Source organism: Poecile atricapillus, chromosome 3 (assembly GCF_030490865.1).
Source record: "Poecile atricapillus isolate bPoeAtr1 chromosome 3, bPoeAtr1.hap1, whole genome shotgun sequence".
In the NCBI taxonomy this organism is placed as follows: domain Eukaryota; kingdom Metazoa; phylum Chordata; class Aves; order Passeriformes; family Paridae; genus Poecile; species Poecile atricapillus.
In genome coordinates this window covers 55,263,576-55,286,894 of record NC_081251.1, presented here as the reverse complement: position 1 = coordinate 55,286,894, position 23,319 = coordinate 55,263,576, and the positions used below count along the sequence as shown (strand labels likewise).

The 23,319-nt window shown below is 37.0% G+C and overlaps 1 protein-coding gene across 12 annotated transcripts in view; it reads left to right on the top strand.

The window, feature by feature from the left end:
* Positions 1-23,319, top strand: part of EPB41L2 (erythrocyte membrane protein band 4.1 like 2) — a 107,018-nt gene that overhangs the window by 76,410 nt on the left and 7,289 nt on the right. For 3 of the 12 annotated variants that reach the window (XM_058834131.1, XM_058834134.1, XM_058834132.1), the window contains 10 exons: positions 1,054-1,206; positions 2,081-2,178; positions 6,610-6,782; positions 8,175-8,356; positions 12,688-12,750; positions 15,515-15,661; positions 17,023-17,127; positions 19,912-20,055; positions 20,982-21,035; positions 21,238-21,798. In XM_058834131.1, the coding sequence (XP_058690114.1) occupies positions 1,054-1,206; positions 2,081-2,178; positions 6,610-6,782; positions 8,175-8,356; positions 12,688-12,750; positions 15,515-15,661; positions 17,023-17,127; positions 19,912-20,055; positions 20,982-21,035; positions 21,238-21,798 (1,680 nt within the window). The remainder of the gene's footprint in view (positions 1-1,053; positions 1,207-2,080; positions 2,179-6,609; positions 6,783-8,174; positions 8,357-12,687; positions 12,751-15,514; positions 15,662-17,022; positions 17,128-19,911; positions 20,056-20,981; positions 21,036-21,237; positions 21,799-23,319) is intronic. The other 9 variants (XM_058834140.1, XM_058834135.1, XM_058834136.1 and 6 more) reach the window with 9 other exon arrangements.

The window sequence follows — 23,319 nt, the reverse complement described above, 5'->3', positions numbered from 1 at the left end:
ACATGTGCATCTTGGAAATAATATTTCACTCATAAGAGCAGATAAATACATTTAAAATGTCATATTTTCTATGAAAAGAAGATGCAGGGTCAATAAAGTAAAGCCTAAAGGAACACGTAATTGTTTTCATAGTACCATGAGAGTTAAAAAAATAGGGGGGAGATCCTAAAAAATAGGGGGAGGATTTTGGTGCCTTTTCCACTTCCTGGGTAGGTCAAATAAAATTTTCATTTCAAGTGTGAATTTATTTTTTTTTTTAGTTAAAACCCCAAAAGACAAACTTATAACCTCCTCCCACTCCCTCCCATTAATCCAGAATCTCAAATCATTAGGAAATTTAAGCTCTTGGTAAGCATATCAGTCTTGCATTTTAAAAAGAAAACCAAAACTTTTAAGTACTGGAGAAACAGTGTTAAATTTTATTTTTTACTTCTGCCAGCGTTGTGTTGTCTCCTTAACGACAGTGTTCGCATTTGATGTAGTTGATCTGTCATTGGGGAGGATATGAGGTTCTCCTGTACTGTGTAGTGTATCAGTAAGTGATTAGTTTTGTAGCCTGTAAAACTTGCATCAAATGCTGTCAGCGCAAGAATGCTCAGAAACCAACCCATTACCTCCTCTATCTTTGTTGGAATAGTATGTGACTGTAAAAGACCATCTTGCTCACCAGCTTGTTCAGACTTTCACTGACTGCTTTTTTTTGGACCTGGTATTCATTTTTCTTCTTTTAATATTTGTTGAAATTATTGCTAGCACACACAAAGGCCATACTTTTCCTGCTTTTAAGTTGTTAACTTAGTCCTTATTACCAGAATATTGAAAGATTTCCCAGAACTGTGGCATAAGAATGCCAAAACCATTACTTAGAGTCCAAAGTCCTTCCTATAAAATGAATATACTTGACTATTTCTGATTTAAGAATCTCATTGTCAGAGTCAGGTTTGAATATTAAACATGTCCCAGTTACAATATTCCCTCAAGGTATGTCAGTATTAATTGCTTGTTTGGAATGTTATTGAAGTGATTTTTATGAAATTGTCTCATACCTGGTAGGATTCTGAAGGTGTGGATATCATGCTGGGTGTATGTGCTAATGGTCTGCTGATTTACAAAGACAGACTCCGGATCAACCGCTTCGCTTGGCCAAAAATTCTGAAGATTTCCTACAAGCGAAGTAATTTCTACATCAAAGTCAGGCCAGCAGAAGTGAGTAGCACCTTTCAGTCTTGTTTCTTTTGAGAAATCATTTCTATCCAGCAACAAGAAAATATCCTCATTTTTTCCACAGTTGTCCTCATAAGCTTATGTGCTCAAGCAGAACTTGAGTGTTTTTTCCTCTTCAGATTCTAATGATTGTATTAAATGCTTGTCTTGATTAAAGTTTGTGGCTGTAACCAAAGGCTTGAGTTGTCCTGTAGAACATAGTAACTTCGTTAGCTGCTATGGAAGTAGTGGATTCAACTTTCTCTTCAGTTACAGCTAAAAGTTTCTGGGAGTTGTTGAAGGGGATGTGTACACATTGACATTTTGAGCCCTTTGTAACAGGAAATTTAACAAAACCCCCAAAATGTCAAATACTGTAATGCTTTTTTAGTTTATACTGTAAAATTTTTAAGGTGGCTTTTACTGTATGAATAAATAAAAAAAGACATCCAAGCACCATTTGTACAATATTAACATTGTAGTTATGTAAGTTTTCTACTGCAGATGTATTGTTCTTGCACTCACTGATGCTTAGATGAATTATTTTTGCTAACAAAGTCTTACATGATTTGTATCACTATATATGTTTAACACTGCCGTATGGATTTCAGACTTTCAGTAAATCCAAGCAAAGTGTAAAGTACAACCTGCAGCGCAACTGCTTCATGCAATTTATCCATCATGACATAGCCCACCAAGTATAAATCTTTTAAAAGGCTGGAAATTCTGATATTTTTAAAATTAAAAAAAAAAAAAATCTTAAGTCTTATGACGGGAGTATTACATCTTGATACAGTAATGGAACTATCTGAACTCTACCTATGAATTAATAGACAGCTTAAGGAAATGGGTTAATTTATTTGTGGATTCTTTCCAGCTGGAACAGTTTGAGAGCACTATTGGGTTCAAACTGCCAAACCATCGGGCTGCTAAAAGGTTATGGAAGGTTTGTGTGGAGCACCATACTTTCTTCAGGTAAATGATAATTCTCTCCTTCCCCTACTTTGCAAGGTATGCTAATATCTTTCTTTTAAAGGATAGGAGGAAAGTAAAGATTTTCCCCTTCTTTTCCCTTGAGTATTGTCTCTTAGACAGAAGATACCCTGGCAATAATTGACGCCAAATTACCAGTTCCTAAAGTCTCAAGCACAAATAATTGCTTTATCAAAACTTTGAGTGCTGAGAGGATGAAAGTAAACAAGTGGTCATGGAGCACTGGACGTACACAAGAACTGTCTGGCCTCAATCCTGTCCCATGTGCTCTGGAATGGCCCTGCTTGAGCAGGGAGGTTGGACCAGATGACCCAATGTGGTCCCTTCCAACCTGACACATTTTGTGATTTGTGGTAAGATTTCCTGAGAGACTGACTTTTCAGAATGACCATCTAGAAAGCCCTTATACATCATCACAAGAAACTCTTAGGGCTTGACACTAATCTTCATTGAATTCATTTGAATATTCTGCTGAGTGTAAATGCTTCTAGCTGAGTTTTTCCTTATTTATGAACTAGGCTGAGTTCAGTCATTCTTCAAAGAACAGAGAATCACTTTAAACAGATGATTTGTTTATGTAGTAATCCATAACATCCTCTGCATTTTTTTTCTCCAGCTAGGAGGAGCACAGAATTCTGAATTGATCATTGAAACGATGATCTATTTGTAAATGAGCACCTAAACAAGAGGCCACAGAGTTGTTCCTCTGTCTGCTTCCTCCACTGAAAAGGATTTTGACATCATTTGATTTTTATAATAGCACACATTCCATTAGGGTGTGCATGTGCCTCCTGCAGCCTAGGAGTCACAGGTTTAGGTTGAATTTCCTGTGAATTGGATAGGCATTGAATCTGAGGTTTTTTTCTTCAAAGTACAGTACCTAGGGTGTGTAAATGGTAAGCTTTCTCCTTCAGTAGCCTGTGGCTTGTTTTTTTTTTAAAAAAAAAGTTTTGTTTTAAAGTAGATGCAGTCCTGTTGCTGAATATACTTGCTAGGCAGAACTTCAGAGAACCTGGGGACCAGGAGGCCTAAGGCCTGATTTATGCTGAGATTGCAAAATCTCAGCATAAATCAGTCTTCAAATACTTAATTTAGAAGCACTTCTTATTTATATCTTGACCAGAGATTTTTTTTCATGTTGATAGAATTTGTTTATTAACATAGTCCAGCATTCTATTCTTGAAAATTTGAAGTCTGCTTTGGCTGCTGGTGTCCATTACCACAAATAGCATGCAGTTCTGTCTGCAGTGAAAAGTTTATTAATACTCTTCGAATAACTCATGCAGTGATTTGCTTTGTTGGTAAGATGTATTTCCTAGTTTTATAGTAATAAAATAGACCTGAATAAAGAAAAAGCAAGTGTTATGGAAGTCAAAAATCCTAAACTGACAACTACCATGTGCAAGTCTGAAAGCTTTCAGGAGCATTAATAAGTATGAAATAATCTTACTACAGAAATTCAGACATAATAAAAATAATTGGATTTTTTTCCAGTCAGAAGTGGCTTTTCCTAACCAGGACTGACATTATAACAAGAATTATGTAACAAATACTTGAACCATTCTGTAAATCCATATACTCTGATGATGTCATCAGAGAGAAAATCCTCAGGACCCTCTCATCCTGATTTAAAAACAGTAAAATAAAGCCAGCTCTATTTTCCTTCAAAGATAAAAAGCAGAAAGCAATTGCTAGTCCAAGAGACTGTAGCTCATTCAGAGCATGTGTAAAGCTTATGTATGATGCCACAGTAAATTGTATTCAGTTTAGATGCATATTTTTAGCTTCCAAATCTCTTAGCATGTCCTATATAACATGATAAGATTCCTTGTGTTGTCTTATGTAATGTTTCAGTTTGTCTCAAATAATCACATTAAGATCCATTTTCTTATAATGTGTAGGAAATTCACCAGTTTATGAAGTTATTTATAAAAATTGTAATGAACTGTGTTGAAAATGACTACCAAAGGGCATTGTATTCACTTGTTATCAGCTCAAACGTAGAGGATTCCAGTAGCATTTTCAAAGAGCAGCAACCTGCTTTAAAAATGCAATCAAACCATATATCTAATGAAAATTTTGATGTAAGCTTAGTTGGCAACTCTGGATCATAACCAGTGTCTGCAGAAACATGCTTATATTTTTGCTTTTTTGATGTTTTATTTGATATTTTCATGATTTTTTTCATCATCTCCTCCAAATGTCTTAAAGGGGTAAAAGCATGGATTTCAGTTATTTTACATAATTAAACCTGTAATACAAGAATCCATTCAAATGCCCTTAATCAGGAAGTAATTAGTTCTCCTGTTTTTTCCACATTAAAAGATTAAAAGTTTATCTCAGCAGGGTGGAAGATAAAAATGGCAGTTAATGCTGCAACCTTGCCAAGACTGGAAAATCAAGAACTGAAGGAACCTTGGAAAAACCCTTTTAGCCTTCTTCCTCTTAGTACATAATGCACTCCCTCTCAGAAATAATGGGGGGAAAGACTTTTTTTATAGAAGCAATGAAAGTGAAGCCTGAAGTTCGTAAGTGACTTAAGTGCAGAAGAGTGGATTACTTTGTCTTGAATTGTTTTATTTATAAATGTTGGAACAGATTAAGTTTCAGGTGCAGGCATATGCATCTTAGACTTGGGGAATTGTATGCTTCTGGTTAGTGCCCCAATGAACATCCCCTCTTAGGGAAAAGGGAGAAAAATAATTTTAAGATTCAGGTTTACTTCTCGTTTCCTACCCTGATTTGATTGATAAGAAATTAAATTAATTTGTTCCCAAGTCTCGTTTGTTTTGCTCATGAGGGCAATTGGTGAATGATGTCTCCCTGTCCTTATCTCACCCATAAGCTGGTTGTTACATCTATCTCTTTTGTCCAGCTTAGAAAGGGGAGTGTCTTTGGCGGGGCCCTGGTACATAGCCAAGATCAGCTCATCACAGTAGCTCACTGTTCTGTTTGCTAGGTATCTGAAAATTCTTCAGTTTTGCTGAAGCACTTTTAAAATGACTGTTGTAGTCTTCAGAACCCAGTAGTGGTTACTGCCTTAACATATATTGGGTCAGATTCTGCTGACACAGTTATTTCTGTGCAAATGCTTCAGAAGAGGAGGACAAAGTCAGCACAGTTTGAACTCTCACTTGCCCATCTGTGCCATCCTCAGTACAAATGGCACATGAATTACTGGTTCCGCTTGAAAGAAGTTAATGTTCAGTGAGCTGCTCATTCTTTGCAAATTCTCAAATCAAGAAGCTTTGTCTGCAATAGTATGATAGTTTTATACACAGAGAGAGTAGGGGTGAGCATGTATTTGCAACTTGACATTAAAACATTTACAGGAAACAATTTCAAAGGCCTTGCCAGAGAAGAGGGGACTAGGGAGAGTTTGCCTTATCAGCAAGGATGGCAGTGGACCCTCAGTGTTGCAGTTGATGGTAGGATTTCAAAAACAAAGGACAAGCAATAGGGGTTAGATGAGTACAAACTTGAAGTCCTCATACTGGAGGAAATCCAGGGATGTAGAGAGGACCTGTCTTCAAACTCATGTGATGATGGTACGGAATCAACCAGGTTGAAAAAGACCTTGGAGATGGCCAACCTATGACCTTATCAGCTAAACCATGGGAGTAAGTGCCACATCCAGTATTTTTTTTAAACACCTCTGGGACAGTGACTCCACCACCTCCCCAGGTAGCCCTTTCTGGACTTTCTGACAAGGACTCCAACACTTGTGGTGCAAACACATGTACCCTGCATTAACAGTATATGTAACTCTCTTTCTCACCCTTTTCACAATATGCCTCTTTCCCCCACTCCTTATATCCAGCGAACATCAACCTATATAATTTTATAAATGGCAGTGGAAATAAACTGAAGTCTGAATGTAGACTGTTAAACTTGTTGTTATTGGGTAACAACTCTCCAGTCTTCTCAATCGTTTTTCACTTGATACTCCCTTCTATACAGCTTTGAGATACCATTCCCTAACTTTGAGGAAGAGCTACTGCTGTATGGGTAGCTCAGAATTCAGGGAAGGCAGTGGAAGTGTAGTGTATAGCTTTTACTAAAAGTGGCATTCCAAGGAGAGATCTGAGAGGTATTCTACGTGACCTATAATGGCTTTCAGCTTTCTACAAAAAATTAAAATTCAACCAAGATAGCACCAAAAGATAGGAGTCCCAGATGCTTAGTCATACTGTGGAAAAATGCGATGGTTATCAGCATCACTTTGACTCCAACTTCAAACAGTAAATAACATGTATTGTTTTAAAGGTCTTTGAAGAGCTTACAGTAGAATCCTTTATTGGAGAGCACAGATTATGCACTGTGAACTGAAGTACAATAAGTAGCTTCAGATTACCTCATTAAATACTTAAAATAAAATCTTTTAAAATGACTTTTCTCAAATTTCCCTTTCAGACTTTTATCACCGGAACAGCCTCCAAAAGCAAAGTTTCTGACCTTGGGTTCCAAGTTCCGCTACAGCGGCCGTACGCAGGCACAGACACGACAGGCCAGCAACCTCATAGACAGACCAGCTCCGTACTTCGAACGCACTTCCAGCAAACGGGTTTCCAGAAGCCTTGATGGAGGTATGAAATTCAGCTTGTTTTTTCGGTGTTGTATTTACATTATGTGCTGTCACTCTGACCTGGCCAACGTTCAGAAATATTAACATTACGGATGGCCAGAAGGTCATTTGACAGATTTATGAATTTCAATATCTAAAGCCGCTTTAAGTACTTGTCAGCATGAGGTGACCTAAATATTGAGTTCACTCACTGCCTAAATGGTGTGGCACTGCTGTGAATATATGGAGTTCTCTGTATTGGGTTTGTAGCATCTGTGTACATTACTCATACCTTTTTAAGGCATAGGCTATATGAAAATATAGGCTATATAAAATTGTTTGGTCAGTGGCATCTTCTGGGATCTGGGTTGGCCTGAGTGTCTCTAAACAGAAAAGGCTGAATGAGTTGTTACATAGAGTTTTCCATCATTTTCTTCAGTATATTGCTATCCTGGTATATTTATTCAGTACTTTAGCGTTTAGATAAAAACTTTCACGTTAACTTTGAATAGCTTAAGGGTTTTATTGTCACTACTGGTATTTGGTCTTTTTGAGCAGAAATACCTTCTGGCTTGCAAATAGGCACTCTTTCCAAAGGCAGGTATAGCAGCACTATGTGTGAGAGATGTAAAAGCTCATGTCTTACTCAAAATCACTTCTGCAATAATATATAATAGAAAAACACTTCAGCAAAATAACATGAAGCTTGACTTAGATTCAGGCATGCACAACTTCACTGGAATAAAAGTGAGGTATGACAGTGATGTGAGTTTAGCTACAATTGAGCTGTACTAACAACAGTTAGTCCTGCTATGCTGAGTCAAATAAGAGATAATTTAAAGCCTTTCACTCTCTTGTGCTTTGACTACATTCAAGTATACATGCTTAATATTTCCCCCTTCCATTTTTTGCAAGCATGTAGGGAGGAAAGTTCTTACTTTCAGTGAGCTGTTTGTGCAGTTTTGCTAAGGTTCCAGTGAAAAATACTGTGACAGTTATGTGTAGCTATTTCTGGATCGCATTAGTCCTCTCAAATGGTGAATTTCCTCAAAATACTGTTTAATATTTCTCTCTCTATTTTTAATGGTGATTTACACACCCAAAAGAACAATACCTTCAATTTATCTTCCAAGACTAATAAAGAAGTTGATAAGTACTTGTCTGATACTATGTGGGTCTTTTCCATACGTAATAAGTGCAAGTTTTATGATAGGGGTGCAGTGCTGTTCATACCAGTGCAATGGGAATGACTGAGTTTTTGTAAAGCCAAGAAGCTGAAAAATACTGTATCAATCGGCAAGTAGCTTGTTTTGCTCATTGCTGATATAATCATAAAGTGCTTTTCCTAATAAGATTTAAAACCAAAATGATTCAGCTTATCCAAATTAACCAAAATTATTTTGTTCTCTAATAGCTCCCATGGGTATTTCAGACCGAAGTCTTCTAAGAGATTTCTCTGCTACTGGAGGGCAGGCTGCTGGAGATAAAATCATTGATCTTGAAGCTGCTGGTCAGGCCAAGTTAAAAGAAGGTGGCAGAGAAGAAGATGAAAGTCCACTCAAAACTCCACAATTAGAGTTGACTCAGGATGGAAAGGTATGTCTGACTTTCATACCAAAATTATTTATTCATGTGATGTGTGTGTTCATGTGTAGTTCTTTAGTGTCTATCAGTTCTGAGTATCATACAGAACACTATATTAAAATATTAAAGGAAAATTGTCAAGTGCTTTCTGTGTGTTTAACTTAATGTAAGCATATGTAAGGTAAAGAGAATACAAACTTCTAAATGGCACTGAGAGTTTCTTTTATTGCTGTAAATCTAATTTAAATGCTCAATAAGCTTGCATGAGTTCTTGAAAAAATGTTTCAAAGGGTAAATAATTGTTCAGACTTGAATAAAAATGTTATTATACCATGGTTGTGTACACTCTACAAAGTTGGATATATGATTGAGTTTAATTACCATAGGTAACAATTTTGTTTTAGTAGCCATTGCAGAATTATTTCATCCTTTAAAAACTTACACGTTGACTAAGGTATAGATTTCTGTGAAAAGTACTGTGATCTGTTCCTGTTGCAAATGTTTGCTTGTCTTGTTTGCTTGAGCTACTGGGGGAATAGGTAAAAAAAATTTATACTTTGTATGATGCGATGTGAAAATTTCCTCCTAAAGTGCCAGGTAAAATTTTCTGCTCTTTCTCTCTTGGAGATAATTTCTACTTCAGCAATTCTCCACAACTTAGTTAAATATTTAAAGAGTAATTTTTTCCTCAAACATTTTTGCAAGTTAGCTACCCATTTTATTCTTAATGAGTCTGCTGAGTTTTTCTGTGCAGTTCATATGTTCCAACTCCATTCAAGTGTAGAAAGAGAATAAATACCACAGCTGCATATTTTTTTTGTTTGCTGGCGAGTTGAAATAATTTTGAAACAGATGAGGAAAAAAAGGACTCACAGTTTCTTTATGGGAGAAAAATGGTAAAATAAATTACTTTGTTTTACCTTTCGGCTTGATAAGATGGTGATTCTCCCTTGTTTTCAAAAATGCTTGATGTTTCAATATTTAAACCAGAACAGTGGTGGAGGGGAATGCAGTATTTTGGGAAGTTGTTCCAGGAAGCTGTTCAGTATGGTTTTGTTACACATGCTTATTTTGTGAACAGCTTTTTTCTTTCCCCTAATGCAGATGCTTCTTTTCCTTTCTGGTTCTCTTTAAGTCTTAGAGAAAACAGTTATAAACCCAAGAAGTGCCAGCTTGTCTTTCGTGTACTGTCCTTTGACCTTTCTGCCAAAGCTTTGAATGTCTGTCTGCTTCCATCTGTTTTAAGTGACTATTACAGTTCAAAAGTGCACAGTTCTTTACAGCCTGAGAACAAAACATTTGTAATGGGTTCCTTTCATAATCCACTGAAGTAAACAAGTTGGATGCTTGTAAAACACAGAGCAATTTTTATTTCTATTGTGTTAGTAAAGCTATCCCTTCTTCTAAGTAAAAGTTTTCACTAACTAATAATTTCTCTTTTTTCCCCTCTTCATGTGCTTCAAACTTGCATTTTTGTTGTACTTTCATTTTCCACTGTGCACAGAATTTTTTTCTTCAGCTCACTCACATACACCCGTCATCATTGCCCATCCATTCTGTGTCATCCCATCTCACAAACTTGTCACCTGTCCCTGAGATCGACATGCTTTCAGATATTTCAGAGGAAGATCCCTTTGAAGAGCCCCTCCTTACCATTCCAGACATTTCAGAGTGCAATTCCATGGAACAAACATCAGATCATAATAAAACCAGAACAGTTTCACCAATTAATACCTTTGAATCTATGAGACCCCTAGCTAGTCGAGGCTCCCCTGCTGTTGAGAGAAGAATCCATACAAATGACTACAAAAGCACTGAGTTGCGCGTCTCATGCAGCTTCTTCAGATGCCTTTCTTTTAGTTTCCGTTCGCTGCTCGATGAGGATGGCTATATTACTTTTCCTAGCCTTCCTGATGTTTGCATTTCTTTCCTTCCACCTGGCCTTCAGCATTATATTCCTATTACCTCTCCTTCCTTCATCCCCTCTTTTCTCCTTGTCTTTGTCCTGCTTCTGTCTGCTTTCCAGTCTATTCCTTTTTCACTCACATTTTCCCTTCCTCTCGCTCTGTCCCTCTGCTACCTGGAGCCTAAGGTGACTTCCTTTAGTAGCTCTAATGGCAATGACCTGAATGACAAAGCAGAGGAAGAGGAGGTGTGTAATTTTGCTGCTTAAACGTTGACACTTGCACATTGCATTTATGCTTGTTCTCACGAGGCTTGCTCAGTTTTGCACACTTCCTAGTTTAGAGGTATGTCTGTGTATGAGCCTGTAAATACATATATAAATACACAATTGCACATGTGTATATCTGTATCTTTTTAGCATTTCTCATTTGTGAAAAACTGCCATTGTGAGATCTGTAGTCAATAGATAACTCATGGTTTTTCTGCCTAATTTCCTACAGCATGCATAATCTCATCAAATTCCACAGATACTGAGCTGCAGGTGGGACTTGCATTGTAGTTGAAAATGTTAGCGAGCACATAAATCTGAATAATGAAAGTACGGTGTGTAACAATAGGTATGTTATTTGATACTATTTGCAAGTTCTGTTTGTGCTGTAAATTGGTTTTAAAATGCCTGTCTCCTGCATGCATTGACTGGAATGCACATCTCTGAAGTTCTGTTTAGATCTGAAAAATGAAATTTTTAAAAGCTGAATTCAGAAAACTTGCAAATACTTTAAAATCAGAGTTTTGTTATTTCAGATGTTTCAGCTCTACAAGGGTGTGTGCAAAGCTGAGTCTGTCCAAGGCACTTTTTCTTTTTTTACATGCTTTGATTAATCTCTAGCAGCAGTTGAGACTGATTTCATTCCTTAGCTGGGATTGCAAGTTGTGTCAAACTATATCACTGAAGTCTGAGAATTCTTTGGAATACACTGCTAAAATGTACAGAAGCCTCAGTCACACCAGTATGTTGCTCTGATCATCTGGAATGGCTGACAAAATGCCTCCTTTCCTTATGTCTACTGCACATGTTACAGCAATACCACTGGAAAAATGTCTTCTATTTTCATCCTCAAAGAAAATATTAAACCAATTATAGAATCAGAATGGAGGAGGATCTGTTTAATGTTACATTTAACAAAGTTTGCTAAACTGATGTACACATTAAAGATGTGGTAAATATGGCACAATGTCATTATAATACCAGTTTAAGTATAAAATAATGATAAACATGACTTTAAGATTTTCTCAATTTTTCTGTAGTCTAATTCAATTAATAATTTGTAGTATAGTTACTGAAAATAGAATCCCAGATGAGTCAGAAATTAATAAAAACCTTTTATGTATGATATCATTCACACAGAATCCAAAATGCAATGGTATGAGCAGTAAATCCATCTTCAAATTTATGGACTTGCCCAGTGTTGACTTGTAAATGCATCTTTTCCTAAGGTTACCAGTTTATATTTGTACATGTGGAAAGACAACCAGGAAGTGGTTCACTTTTTAAAGAATGCTGTTCCTTAAGGCATTCTGAATACATGGAGATGAGATATTAAGATTAGCTACAGAAAATTACCAACATAATGAATTGCAGTTTAAGAATAAATACATTCACTAAACAAGGGGTGGGTGTGTGTATGTGCAAATAGTTCATCCCAAGACAACAACATTCCTAAAATTTAAGACTGGTTGTAAATGCAGTGTTTAAGTGTTTGACTTGAACCCTAAACTCTTTTCCCAAAACAACTCCTGGATTAGATTCCATTTTCCCATCAATTTGTTGCAGAATTTAAATCACTTACCATAGAAATTATACATATCATTTTTGTTTGTTACTCATTCTTAAATTTTCACCTGGGAAACAATAAAAAGTGCAGCAAGAAAGGGACACAGTGTGCAACTTCCATTTTTCATGCCACTTATGCCAAAAATTACTTCAGCCATTCTACAACAATGTAGGTGCAAGAAGACCCAAGTCACTTAATTTCGACATCTGGGGCCGAAAAAGTAAAGGTCTGTAAAATCCAGCACGCTTTGCAGCATTTACAAAGAGATGAAGTCTCTGTGTTAGTCTGTAAGCCAATGTTAACGCTTCCTTTTCTTGATGATTTGTCACGCGCTCACACAGGTGGAATACGAAGAGGAGGAAGCGCAGCAGAAGGTGCTTGGTTGTTCTTTTACAATTGAACCTGGCTGTGGCTGCCTGCCTTGTTAGCACCCTAAATTTTCTGTGGGTTTTGTCTGAACAGTGCCTTTTCATTTCACCATTTTATTTCCTTTGTTTAACTGTCTGATTATAAGGATCCTTTTTTATTTACTTGCTGGTCCATTTTATGTTCTTTGTTTTGTTTTTGTTTTTTTTTTTTTGTTTATGTGGCTCAATTTCACAGATCAGTTCCTTGAGAGTAGACGGGGAAAATATTTATGTCAGACATAGCAATTTAATGTTGGAGGTTTGTATGTAATACAAAAAGTACTCTCCATTCTCACGGGCTGCCAGGCTGCATGGGATGGGAGGTCACCTGCAGGCTGTTATGGACACACTGCATGAAGTGCATGGGGAAAACCGGCTTGGAAATGTTGCATGTTACCATTCTAGTTTCTGAGTTTAAACAAAAACCAAACAAATACAAAATACCCACAGCCAACCCTCAGCTTGAACACTGAATGTAAATTTGTGTATTTTTGCTAAATGTTTTCAAGGTGGCAACTGGGAATAATAGCCCTGTTTAGAGCAGACACATGGGTGCAGTTGGTAATTCTAAATGGATTTTTGTACATTGCACCTCAATGTTTGCATCTTCTGTTGAGGAGAGTTTCCAGCTTTTTGCCAGTTTAATCAAGTTTCCTCAAATGCATTAGCTGAATAAATAGAATTAGTAAGGGGCAAGCAGTAGAAGTATAGAAAATTAATTCTGATTCTGACACTGTTTTTTAGGAACATTGAGCAATGATACAAGGATCAAATATTCAAAGGGAATGTTTGGATATCTTCTGAAATATTTGCTTTATTTTTTTCCTTTTCAAATAGAAGTAAATTTTGCTTCTTGAAGGTTGGTTTTCATTGTAGATGAGCAACAGCAAAGAGCTTTGAACAGTATGTTCACATGTAGTGCATTGTCACTGAAGTAGAGATTTTTATTATAAGAATTTTCATATATTAATCTCAATTCATAATCTCAATTATTTTATCAGAGACTGTCTGTAGTTATTGTCAGTATCATTTAACTTGTGGTTAATAACTTAAGCTAATAACTGGAAATGTTTTAAAAAATCCTACTGCTGTCTTTATTTTATCCATCCATATGGGGCTATAAATAATTCCCTTTGTCACAAAAACGCTTTTTAAGAAAAAAATTGGTTTTGTTCAGTAATAGGGAGATGTATGGATTGCAGTAACCCAACTAATGTTTTATGGCTTTTCGCAGCTTTTGATCACTATTGAAACTTTGCTTGTGTATAACTTTCTGAAGCACTGAAAGTGTGCATTGCATAACTATGCTTTGATCAAGTCCAAGAAATGTGCCTTGTGTCAAGCCAAGACAGGTCTTAAAATAATGACGGGATTGTTACGAGCTTTGGTTGCATAATAGAATGCCTTTGGCATAAGATTTTACTTCACTCAGGAAATACAAACTTTAGGGGGATGTATTTAATGTCTCATTTGTTAGTCCAGGATGAAAAGTTGTCCTGTGGCAATATAAACCTGCTGAATTGCCAGAAGGGGAGAGGTTCAAATGTTCAAAATGCATGCAGGGTTATCCACAATGTTAGGAAATAGATGTGCAGCACCAAACCCTTACTGGGGCTGAACATGCAAGTGAAAAGAACTTAGAAACTAATGAGCTTGGGGTGTGGGTTTTTCATGACTTAATGTGAAGCATCTTTGCATTGTGATCACTGCATCAATAAAAGTCCTAACATAAATGGTAGATTTTGGAACATTCTCCTAAAAAGTATTTGAAATCATTGTAAAAAATCCAGATTCTTTATCTACATAATTATTTCTGATTATATTCTTTTGACAAAACTTCCTTAATTATGTCTGCATTGACAATATTTCATTTCAATCTTTCAGTCTTTCAGTTCTTTACTAAAAATGGATCCAAGGCTTAAACTTGAATATAACTACTGAAAAAAATATTCTTGTGTTAGCATGAGCATAAGCAACATGGGTTTTTTTGAGACCTAGAATGGTGGAAGGACAAATTGTCAAAGTAGGGTGAAATCTGCTTTTCCCACCAAATGCCAGCCATTGTATTTAGAAGACAGTGAATTCCCAATAAAGCTAAGCATATATATTTTTGTCTGGCTACTAGAGCAGTTATATTTTGGTATAGCACCTGGACCTTACCTCTGCCCTCTTCCTGGTACAAAGTGAAAGAATACTTTGTAGCTATTTGATCCAAGGTGCTGCGGTTTGGCCTCAATGGTCATGACAAAATCTAATTTGGTATTCACGCTTTGGTATCCCCTTTGGCACTGATCTTTGGAGGTGCAATTTAGATAATTTGTTTTGGTACTGGCATGCACAAAAACTATTCCTACTTATGTCTGCTGTTAGGTTCTTAAAAGTAGAATTGGCAGGTAACAGGTTTGAAGTCTTTAAATCTGATCCTTCCAGTAAATTTAAGCCTGCATGAGAGGCACAATGAATTGTCCCTCTGAAGCTAAGCAGGTGTTAGTTTGCTTGTATATTTGGCCTTGTGTTCACAGATGTATTTTTCATGGAGCTTGTAATACCAGGAAAGACGCATTTTTATGTTCCTTGGGTTAAACTATTCTTTCTTACAGCTACCTTCAGTTATGTTAGCTGTGCAGTATCCTGAAACATTTGCTTCTGTGCTTACAAATTTTAGGTGAAAGCAAACAGCTTCTGGAAATTACTATTGTTTCAAAGGGCTAGTAGTGTCATGTTTTGGATGAAAGTAGCTCTTTGCTAAATAACCACATACAGCATTATTCTCCTTTGCTTTAAAATATGGAAGAAACAGTAATTTTGAGTAAGAACTTCACAACAAAAACAAAACCAGAAAATCTTGGTCCCTTATTGCCTTAAAGATTTTTATTTTGAGGCACTACAAAGGAGGTCACCGTTTTAGACACAAGGCACTTTTCTTGGTTTGGTTGCTTCTATTTCTTTTTTTTTTTTTTCCAGTTAAGTTTGCTTTTGTTGTCGTGTTTTGTCCTACTTTGTTTTATGTTGCGGGTTGCTAGGACCTGGATAAGACCCAGGACGACTTACTGAAACACCAGGCTAGCATTAGTGAGCTCAAGCGCAATTTCATGGAATCCACACCCGAACCACGCCCAAATGAGTGGGAAAAGCGGCGTATCACACCTCTGTCCCTACAGACACAAGGGGTATGTCACTGCACACACCTGTCTGCATGCCTTTCCATACAACCCTCTGTCATACAGCAAATGCAGTTTGTCCTTCAGGTTAACACTTTGTCTGATATAATATTTGTTTATACTAAGTATACATTAACTTTTTTACCATTACTATTGGACATGACTTTAAATAATGGGTGGAATTTTATTCTTCTACATGAACAACTGAATTAGAAGAAAACAGAAGTGATGGCAGCTTTTTCCTGTATGTTAAGGATATCTTAAATTTCACTCTGATTTACATAGATTGATAGAGACAATTTTTCAGTGACAGTAGAACTTTTCCTTCCTTTTCTATATCTTTATCTCTTCATAAACAGCTTGTGCATAAATACACACAGTCTGTGTTTTGTTTCAGAAGGACTTTGTGATCAGTTAATCTACAGTGTTGACTTCAGGACACATTTAATGTAGTTGTTAAATTTTACCTATCTTAATCTTTAGAAGTCTGTAAAATGAATTTATCTACTTCTTTCTACCTCTCCTTTCTGACTGAACCTTGAAACAGCAGTATGGAATACAGTTTTCCACAAATATCACCCTCAATGCGTGTAGCAAAAAACCTACCCAAATTTCTCATGCTGTTGTGAAACTTTTAGTTCTACTGGGTTATTAGCTGTTTCTTTCATACAGTAGATAAGTAAATCAGTCTTTTAAATAAATCAGTTTGTTGTGTTGTTGCTCCTTGTCTATCGCCATGGTTCCCACTCTTCCTTCCTTAAATGTATCCTTGTCTTTTCCCCTTAAATTCTTCAGCTTTCTTTTAGTCCACAGAAAGTTGAGCTTTCAATTAAGCAGGCTTGATGCTACAAAATTATTGTTGATAGTAGGACATTATTTCAGTAAGATCTGTAAGTGATCTGAACTGTGAGTATGTACATACAGGGAACACAGCAGCTAACTATTCATCACTTCTTTATTTTGTTAATTTGTCATACTGCCAAAAAATTCCTCAGATTTGAGTGGTACTTTAATATTTCTACATATAGTGGTATAGGCACAGATACAAATGTTGGTCATGTTTTCAAACATTCATTACACAGTGATTCATTTAAAAGCTATAAATATATTTTTGCTTGTATGTGACATTTATGTAAAAGTGTAGCTTAATTTCTGTTACATGGTTGTGTTTATTTTCTCTGTTGATTTCTTTCTCTTGAAATTGAGGCCCCTGTAAATTATTTTATATCTGGTGGTTTGGTTTGTTTTTTTTTTGCTCATCTAGTATGTTCTGTCACTTCCAGATGATTTGATTTTATGTTTATGTATAGTGTATGTCTGTCTCATTGCTTGTTGATTTACACTGGTTTTATAAAATGAAAACCAAATAGAAAAAAGGAGACCACATTTTCCAAGTGAAAACACTGCCTGGGAAGGAGAAACAATGGATTTCAATGCCATGGATTGCTGGAGCAAAACCAGAGGAAACCGATAAGGTGGCTGCCCTGAAACCTGCTGCTTTTTCGCTGCATCTGCTGTGGGCTAGCTTGGTGGCTTGGGCACTTCTTTCTTTTTCTCTCTTTTTTTTTATTTTCTTTTTTTTTTCTTTTCTTTTTTTTTTTTGATGGAAATAACTTTTTAAAGCCAATACTGAAAGGAGAATGTTGAGTTGTAAACCAGGATCTCTGTGTGTATACGAGTATAGATACACATAGGTGAATGCCAGCAACATTTTTCTTAAACACCAGAATAACTACGAAGTTCTGAATGGCTGCTGAAAAGAACCCAGTCTTTCACTGGAAAATTACTGTATTTGATGTGACTATGATGACAGTAAAACATGTATTTTCATTCTATACGGAAATAATTGCTTGCAGTTATTTGACATTTCACACAAGAACTTTTGCTTTGTGTGTTCATTATGTAATCATTATTCAAATCAATAGTGCTGTGTAAGCAGTTTCATTTCAAAAGCAACCTGTTCTGAATACCTCTGCACTTCTGTACCTCTCTTTTCATTAAGGAAAAGAGGGAAGTTTTGTCCCTGATAACATCTATGCAATGAAAAGCGCTCTAACCAGTGGGGCTAGTGGCAGTGTGATAGTGATGATGAGTAGCAATTGTGATGCTGCTTTTTTACATTACTTTTGGTCTATTAGGTTAATGTGAAGCTGGCAGTCCTATTTCACTAATATATATAAATATGACATTTGGGGAACTGTTTCCACCCTGAATTATTTGTTGATGGATGCCTGTTGATCCTTGCCTGTCCTTTAGGATAGCTGAATGATAGATGAGAATAAAGCAGGGATAGCACTGCTAATATTATTTTTCTTCTTTTGCTTCAGCAAAAATGCTTACAAATAATTCTCTGTGTCCTAGAAATGTTATTTTGGGTACATCTCATTTTGATCACTATACTTCTAGATCCACCATACTCTTGCAAGTGCACAGCATCTGTGACTTAATTAAACAAAAACTGACACATTGATATGTATGTTGCAAATATAAGAAATATTTCTGTTTTATGGATGCCCACAATTTTTTTTTCTTTAATCCATCCCCCATAGCTTGTAAAAATATTTCATGTTAGAGTGTATGACCATGTAACAGAAGAATTTGCCAGGAATTTAAAGAGAGGCTGATACAAAATTGATTAATTCTATCTATACATTTAATCCTTTCTACTAAATGCTCCAGGGAACAGGGGCTACATTATCAAACTAATTGTGTGACTGGGGTTTTCGTTTTAAAAGACTAGACGACCCACAAATTAGAAAATGGGAAAATGCTAAAAGATGGGGTGGTATGTGTCTGTCTAATTATATATATAAGGGGGAGCAGGGTTAGAGAGAGAAGGGGGAGCAGGGTTAGAGAGAGATGAACACAGTCTGACTACCTACCACATAAAGATTTTGGTTTTCCCCTGCTTTTTTCTTTTTTGCTTTTTTTTTGTTTTTTTGGGTTGGTTTTTTTTTTTTTTGTGACTGCTTTGAGCAATCAGAAAACAAAGTACCAGATACAGTGAAAGGAGGACCATGAACATTTTTTCCTTTTGATGTAACCTGTTAATAGAGTAATGTCTCTTGGGTGGAGTAAACTAGGAAAAGATAGTAGGGGTAAGGAACATATTGCCCTAATGGATATTCAGTATTGCATGAAGACAGATTTAATAACTTCCTGTTAACTCTTCTTAGCCACCATTGAAATAAACTTTGAATTTTACTGTAGGGAAAAAAAACAAACCCAACAAAAATCCAGGTTAGGGGTTCTTCTTTTTCCTCTGTTTTTCTGCATACCATTGTAGTGTCCGTACAGCAGCATGGTGTAACCTCTGTCCGTTCATAGTCCACATACATCACTGCTCACACGGTGAGTCGCCATGGCTGCAGTCGTGTGCATGGCACCTTGGCTTTCCTCTGGCGCCTGCATCTGGCATGATTCTCTGTAGTGCCCTTGAGGAAATGTATCTCTTGACATGTTGTCAATGTGTACGTTATGTCCATGTCATGTATTCATATGTTGTTGGCTTTTTATTTTAACCACTTTTACTTCTAACTTCTTACCAGAGTTTGTGGAATTAAATCTGGAATAGAATTGTAGCCTTTTCAGAGGCTTGTACCCACATGAACTTTAAAAGTTTGCTTAACCATACAGATTTATAGCCCTACAGAAAATAGACCATATTATGAACATAACTTATGCTTTAAAGGAATGCGTCCCCTTTTATGAATGTTTGAAAAATACAAGTTTTCCCACTAAAACGGGAAAAACTTTTTGAAAACAGATTATTCATCTACTTGAATTTGCTTTAGGATATTTAAGTATTTTAAGTATATAAATATATATACCATTTATTATAAAGAAGTAAGAAATATTTTAATATTGCAGTGCTGTGGGTATGTATTCTAAGCAAATATGTCTGACAGCCCTAAAGCTCTGATCAAGCTGGGCTCTGGAAGGTGTCAAAAATGGATTTTAAAGGGGAAAAAAAAATCCCAGTAGTGAATACGGAGTTACCAGCTAAGTAAGCTGTGCTGTTTGGGAGGTCCGTGTAGATGTCGATGTGTAAATGTCGATGTGCCAGTGTCGATGTTCCGTTCCCACGGTGCGCGGTGGAGGCGCAGCCCCAGCGCTCGTCCCCCTGCCCGTGCCCCCTGCTCCTGCCGAACCGCTGCCTTTGTCACGTCTCTCTCTTGCCAAACCTCTCCCGTTGTAGGTGGCTGCCGCTCCGTCCGCCGCTGTCTAATTCTGTCCTTTCCCTTCTCTGACCCGTCTAGAGCCTGGAAGAGGAGATAACCTCCATTTTGTTTAGTAAGGAGCGCTTCGGCGCCGGCACCAGCGGGCCCTTCGCCGCCGCCAGCCCGGGGCCAGCAGAGGGCGCTGCGGGGGAGCAGACGGGCGCTGCCGCGCCGGGGCCCCAGGTGCTGCTCGGGCGCGGGGACACGGACAGGGACAGGGACGGCTCCGGGCTGCTCCCGTCCGTCCCGGCCTGCCTTAGAGCGGCGTGCCTGCCTCAGGGCTTAACTCTGCTTCTGCAGCACGCCAGAAACAGGGAGGAGTCAGCGCTTGGCTAAGCTTGCGCTCCGTAGGTGCTGCGCTAGGTAAACAGCAGTAGGATTAAGTCACAGATGGTGTGTTGATTTTTCTGTTCCTTTCATTCGAGCTCTTAATTTTGCCGCAGACCGTTCACTGTATGTTCGATTAAAAAACCCCGACAGCTTAATACATAATTTACTGTGGGCTTTCAGATAGCCGTTATTATTTTGTTATGGAACATATACTAATATAGATGCTTTTTAATATCATCCTTTTGGCTCCAGACTGAGTTCTTATGGGATCTTGGTAATCGTGTATTGCTGTTCTGACAACATACTACCCTAAGCAGTCTTCCTCTCATTTTCTACTAAGTTGTATAAAGTAACAGACCAAAGACAAACAACTAATAAAACCCTCCAATAACACCTTTTTTACTATTTTTTAAATTATGGCAAACTGGTAGTCGAGCATTATTTTTTCTGTTTATTTTTCTTTAATATTATTTGTTCTTAATTCCTGATTTAACTGAGAGCAATAATTCCCTCGGTAGCGTCACTGGCTAGTGCATTCACACTTCTTATTTTCAGGCTTTCATAATTCAATTCTTATACCAATAATAATTTCCATAATTCTTACCTACTTTAGATCAAATATTTTGATAAAGTGTAAGGCAAGTAGCATCTTGCGGTGAATGCGTAGCATCTCTCTAGTATCACGTGTATACATTCTTAAAAGCTTGCTTGGAGGATGTTGCACTGTTGAAAAGGGTTATGTATTGATTTTTGTCCTCTGATTGCTTTTTGTTTCACAGAGACATGCTTCCAGAGCAGAAGGGCCTTGTACTGGAGTCAGCGATGCTGATAAGGTTCTGCAGATTTTTTTCCATGGCTAAATTTGGTTCTAACTCTTCCAGTCCATCTTCATTCTTTCCTTGCTTCTTTTTTCAGTTAACCATCACAGCCATCTTTTGTCTTCCATATGACATGAACCAGCTAATTTTATTTTCATCATTTTAATTTATTCATATTCTCTACTTTTGTTTATCCTCATCCATGTTTTTTGTGCAGAGTTCACATGAGACTCTGGACATAGTGGAGGAGAAGAAGCAGGCAGAGTTTGGGATAGAAGAAACAGTAGTCGTAGACGAAACCAACAAAGGGAAAATGCAAGTTGCCACTGATGCTGGGGAGACATGTAAGGTGGAGCACGTGTCAAAAAAGGACTCTTCATCATTGCCATCAGATAGTAGCAGCAGCAGCAGTAGTAGTGAGAGTGAGGATGAAGAGATGGGAGAATACCAGCCACATCATAGGGCAATTGAGGATGTCATCAGGGAAGAACAGGAAGAAGATGAAAACATGAAAAAGAAAGAACATGAAGAAAATACGCAGCATGTGGAAGCCGTACCAGAAAGCAGTAAACTAAATGTACCAGTTGAGCACACACAAGTTACAGCTGAAGATTTGGTCCAGAAAAATACAGTTACTGTAGCTACAGAAGAGAAGAATTTGTCAGAGCAAATTAAGCAAGATTTAGGTGAAGAAAAGGAGGAGGAACAGCTGAAACTCAATGGAGATGTGTCTCATGTTGACATTGATGTTGCACCACAATTAATTTGTTGTTCTGAGGTAAATGGTAGAACAGTACGACAACTAGATTAAGCAGAGATTATTTCTTGGGGTGAAAATATACCTGCCTTTCTTCTTCTCCTATTCCTCCACATCTTCTGGCATCCAACAAGATTCAGATCATTTGGAAGGGGAAACCATTGATGAGCAGTGAAATTCTGTCTCCTTCAGTTATGGTTTCTGACTTTTTGCTAGAACTGAGTGAAAATCACCAGTAAAGGCAAACCTTCCGAAGACTGAGATCTCTTTTTTTTTTATCTCCTCCGTATTTTATATGCACATACATAATGTGTATTTATTATTTACATGTTTTGAGTGTTTTAAGTCTTGTCTTGTCTATTTGTCAACTGTTTTTGACAAGTCCATGACATATAATTGTGATTGGAAAACTATTGCAAATTGAAATTAGAAAGCAACCGACACAAATTTTTGTTCCTTTCCCCCCCGCCCCGTACTCACTCACTGTTTTTCTTGCCCTTTTTACCCTCCTTCAATAAAACATTACAGATTCGTAGGCTAGAATATGTATGGCTAGAAATTGCATAGGTGAGAGCACTGCACTGTTACGTGGTGAGGCTCATATCACAATGTTTCTGTCAAATCTTCTAGGGCAGTAGATACTTAGGAAGCAGGCATGGGTTCCTGTCACAACCAGTTGTTTTAAGCCAAGCAAGGTTGAAGAGTTCATTACTGGGCAAATTATAAAGAAGCAGAAAGGGAAAAAATGAAAGGCAGGCATGTATGTCTTTGTCATGATCTTCTGCTGAGTTTTTCACCAGCTCAGTGGATTTTTTGTAGTTCTCTACCTGCTTATTATTGTAATGGTGGCAATCTTTTTTTTCTTCAGTTTTTAACCAAAACAACTCACATTCTTTCTTTCGTTGTCTTGCAAATATATAGCTGTTCTGATTAGTGACGTGAAAGAATTTGTTTATTAGACTTTTAAAAATTGCAAGCACCTCCACTTCCTAAAAGCATAGATAGTTTGGAGAAAGGGAAAGAAGGGCTGCCGTGTGTGCAAGCATGAAAGGCAGTTTGGGTTTTTTCCTAGGATTTTACCCTATGTGTGTTCAAAATCAATAGAAGATAGCAGCTGATGCATCTAGAAAAATATCAAAAGGCTTTAGTTCTTAAATCTAATGAAAATCTGCTCCAATAAGATAAGTAGTGAGTTCACGAGCTTACAGACCCCAGGTTAACTGCTTTGTTTGTGATATTGCAGAGAACACCAATAGTTTTCTCAAAATTGTTGAAGTAGCTTTTTAGAATCTTTGTCAAAAGAAAGCATTCACTTCCAGAAAAATTTAGACTGCTTAAAATCCAGTTTTCAAAAGCTTTTCTTTTCCAAAAGTAATCCATATTAAAAAGTTAAACTTTTATGGAATTTCTGGTCCTGATTTGTAGACTGAGGAGGTCTTTTCCTGATACTGATAGGTATTTTCCCAGATTAGTTCAGATTACCTCAAAGCTGTCAATTTCTTTATGCAAACTGTGATTTTAATTTTTTTCATAGTGATACTT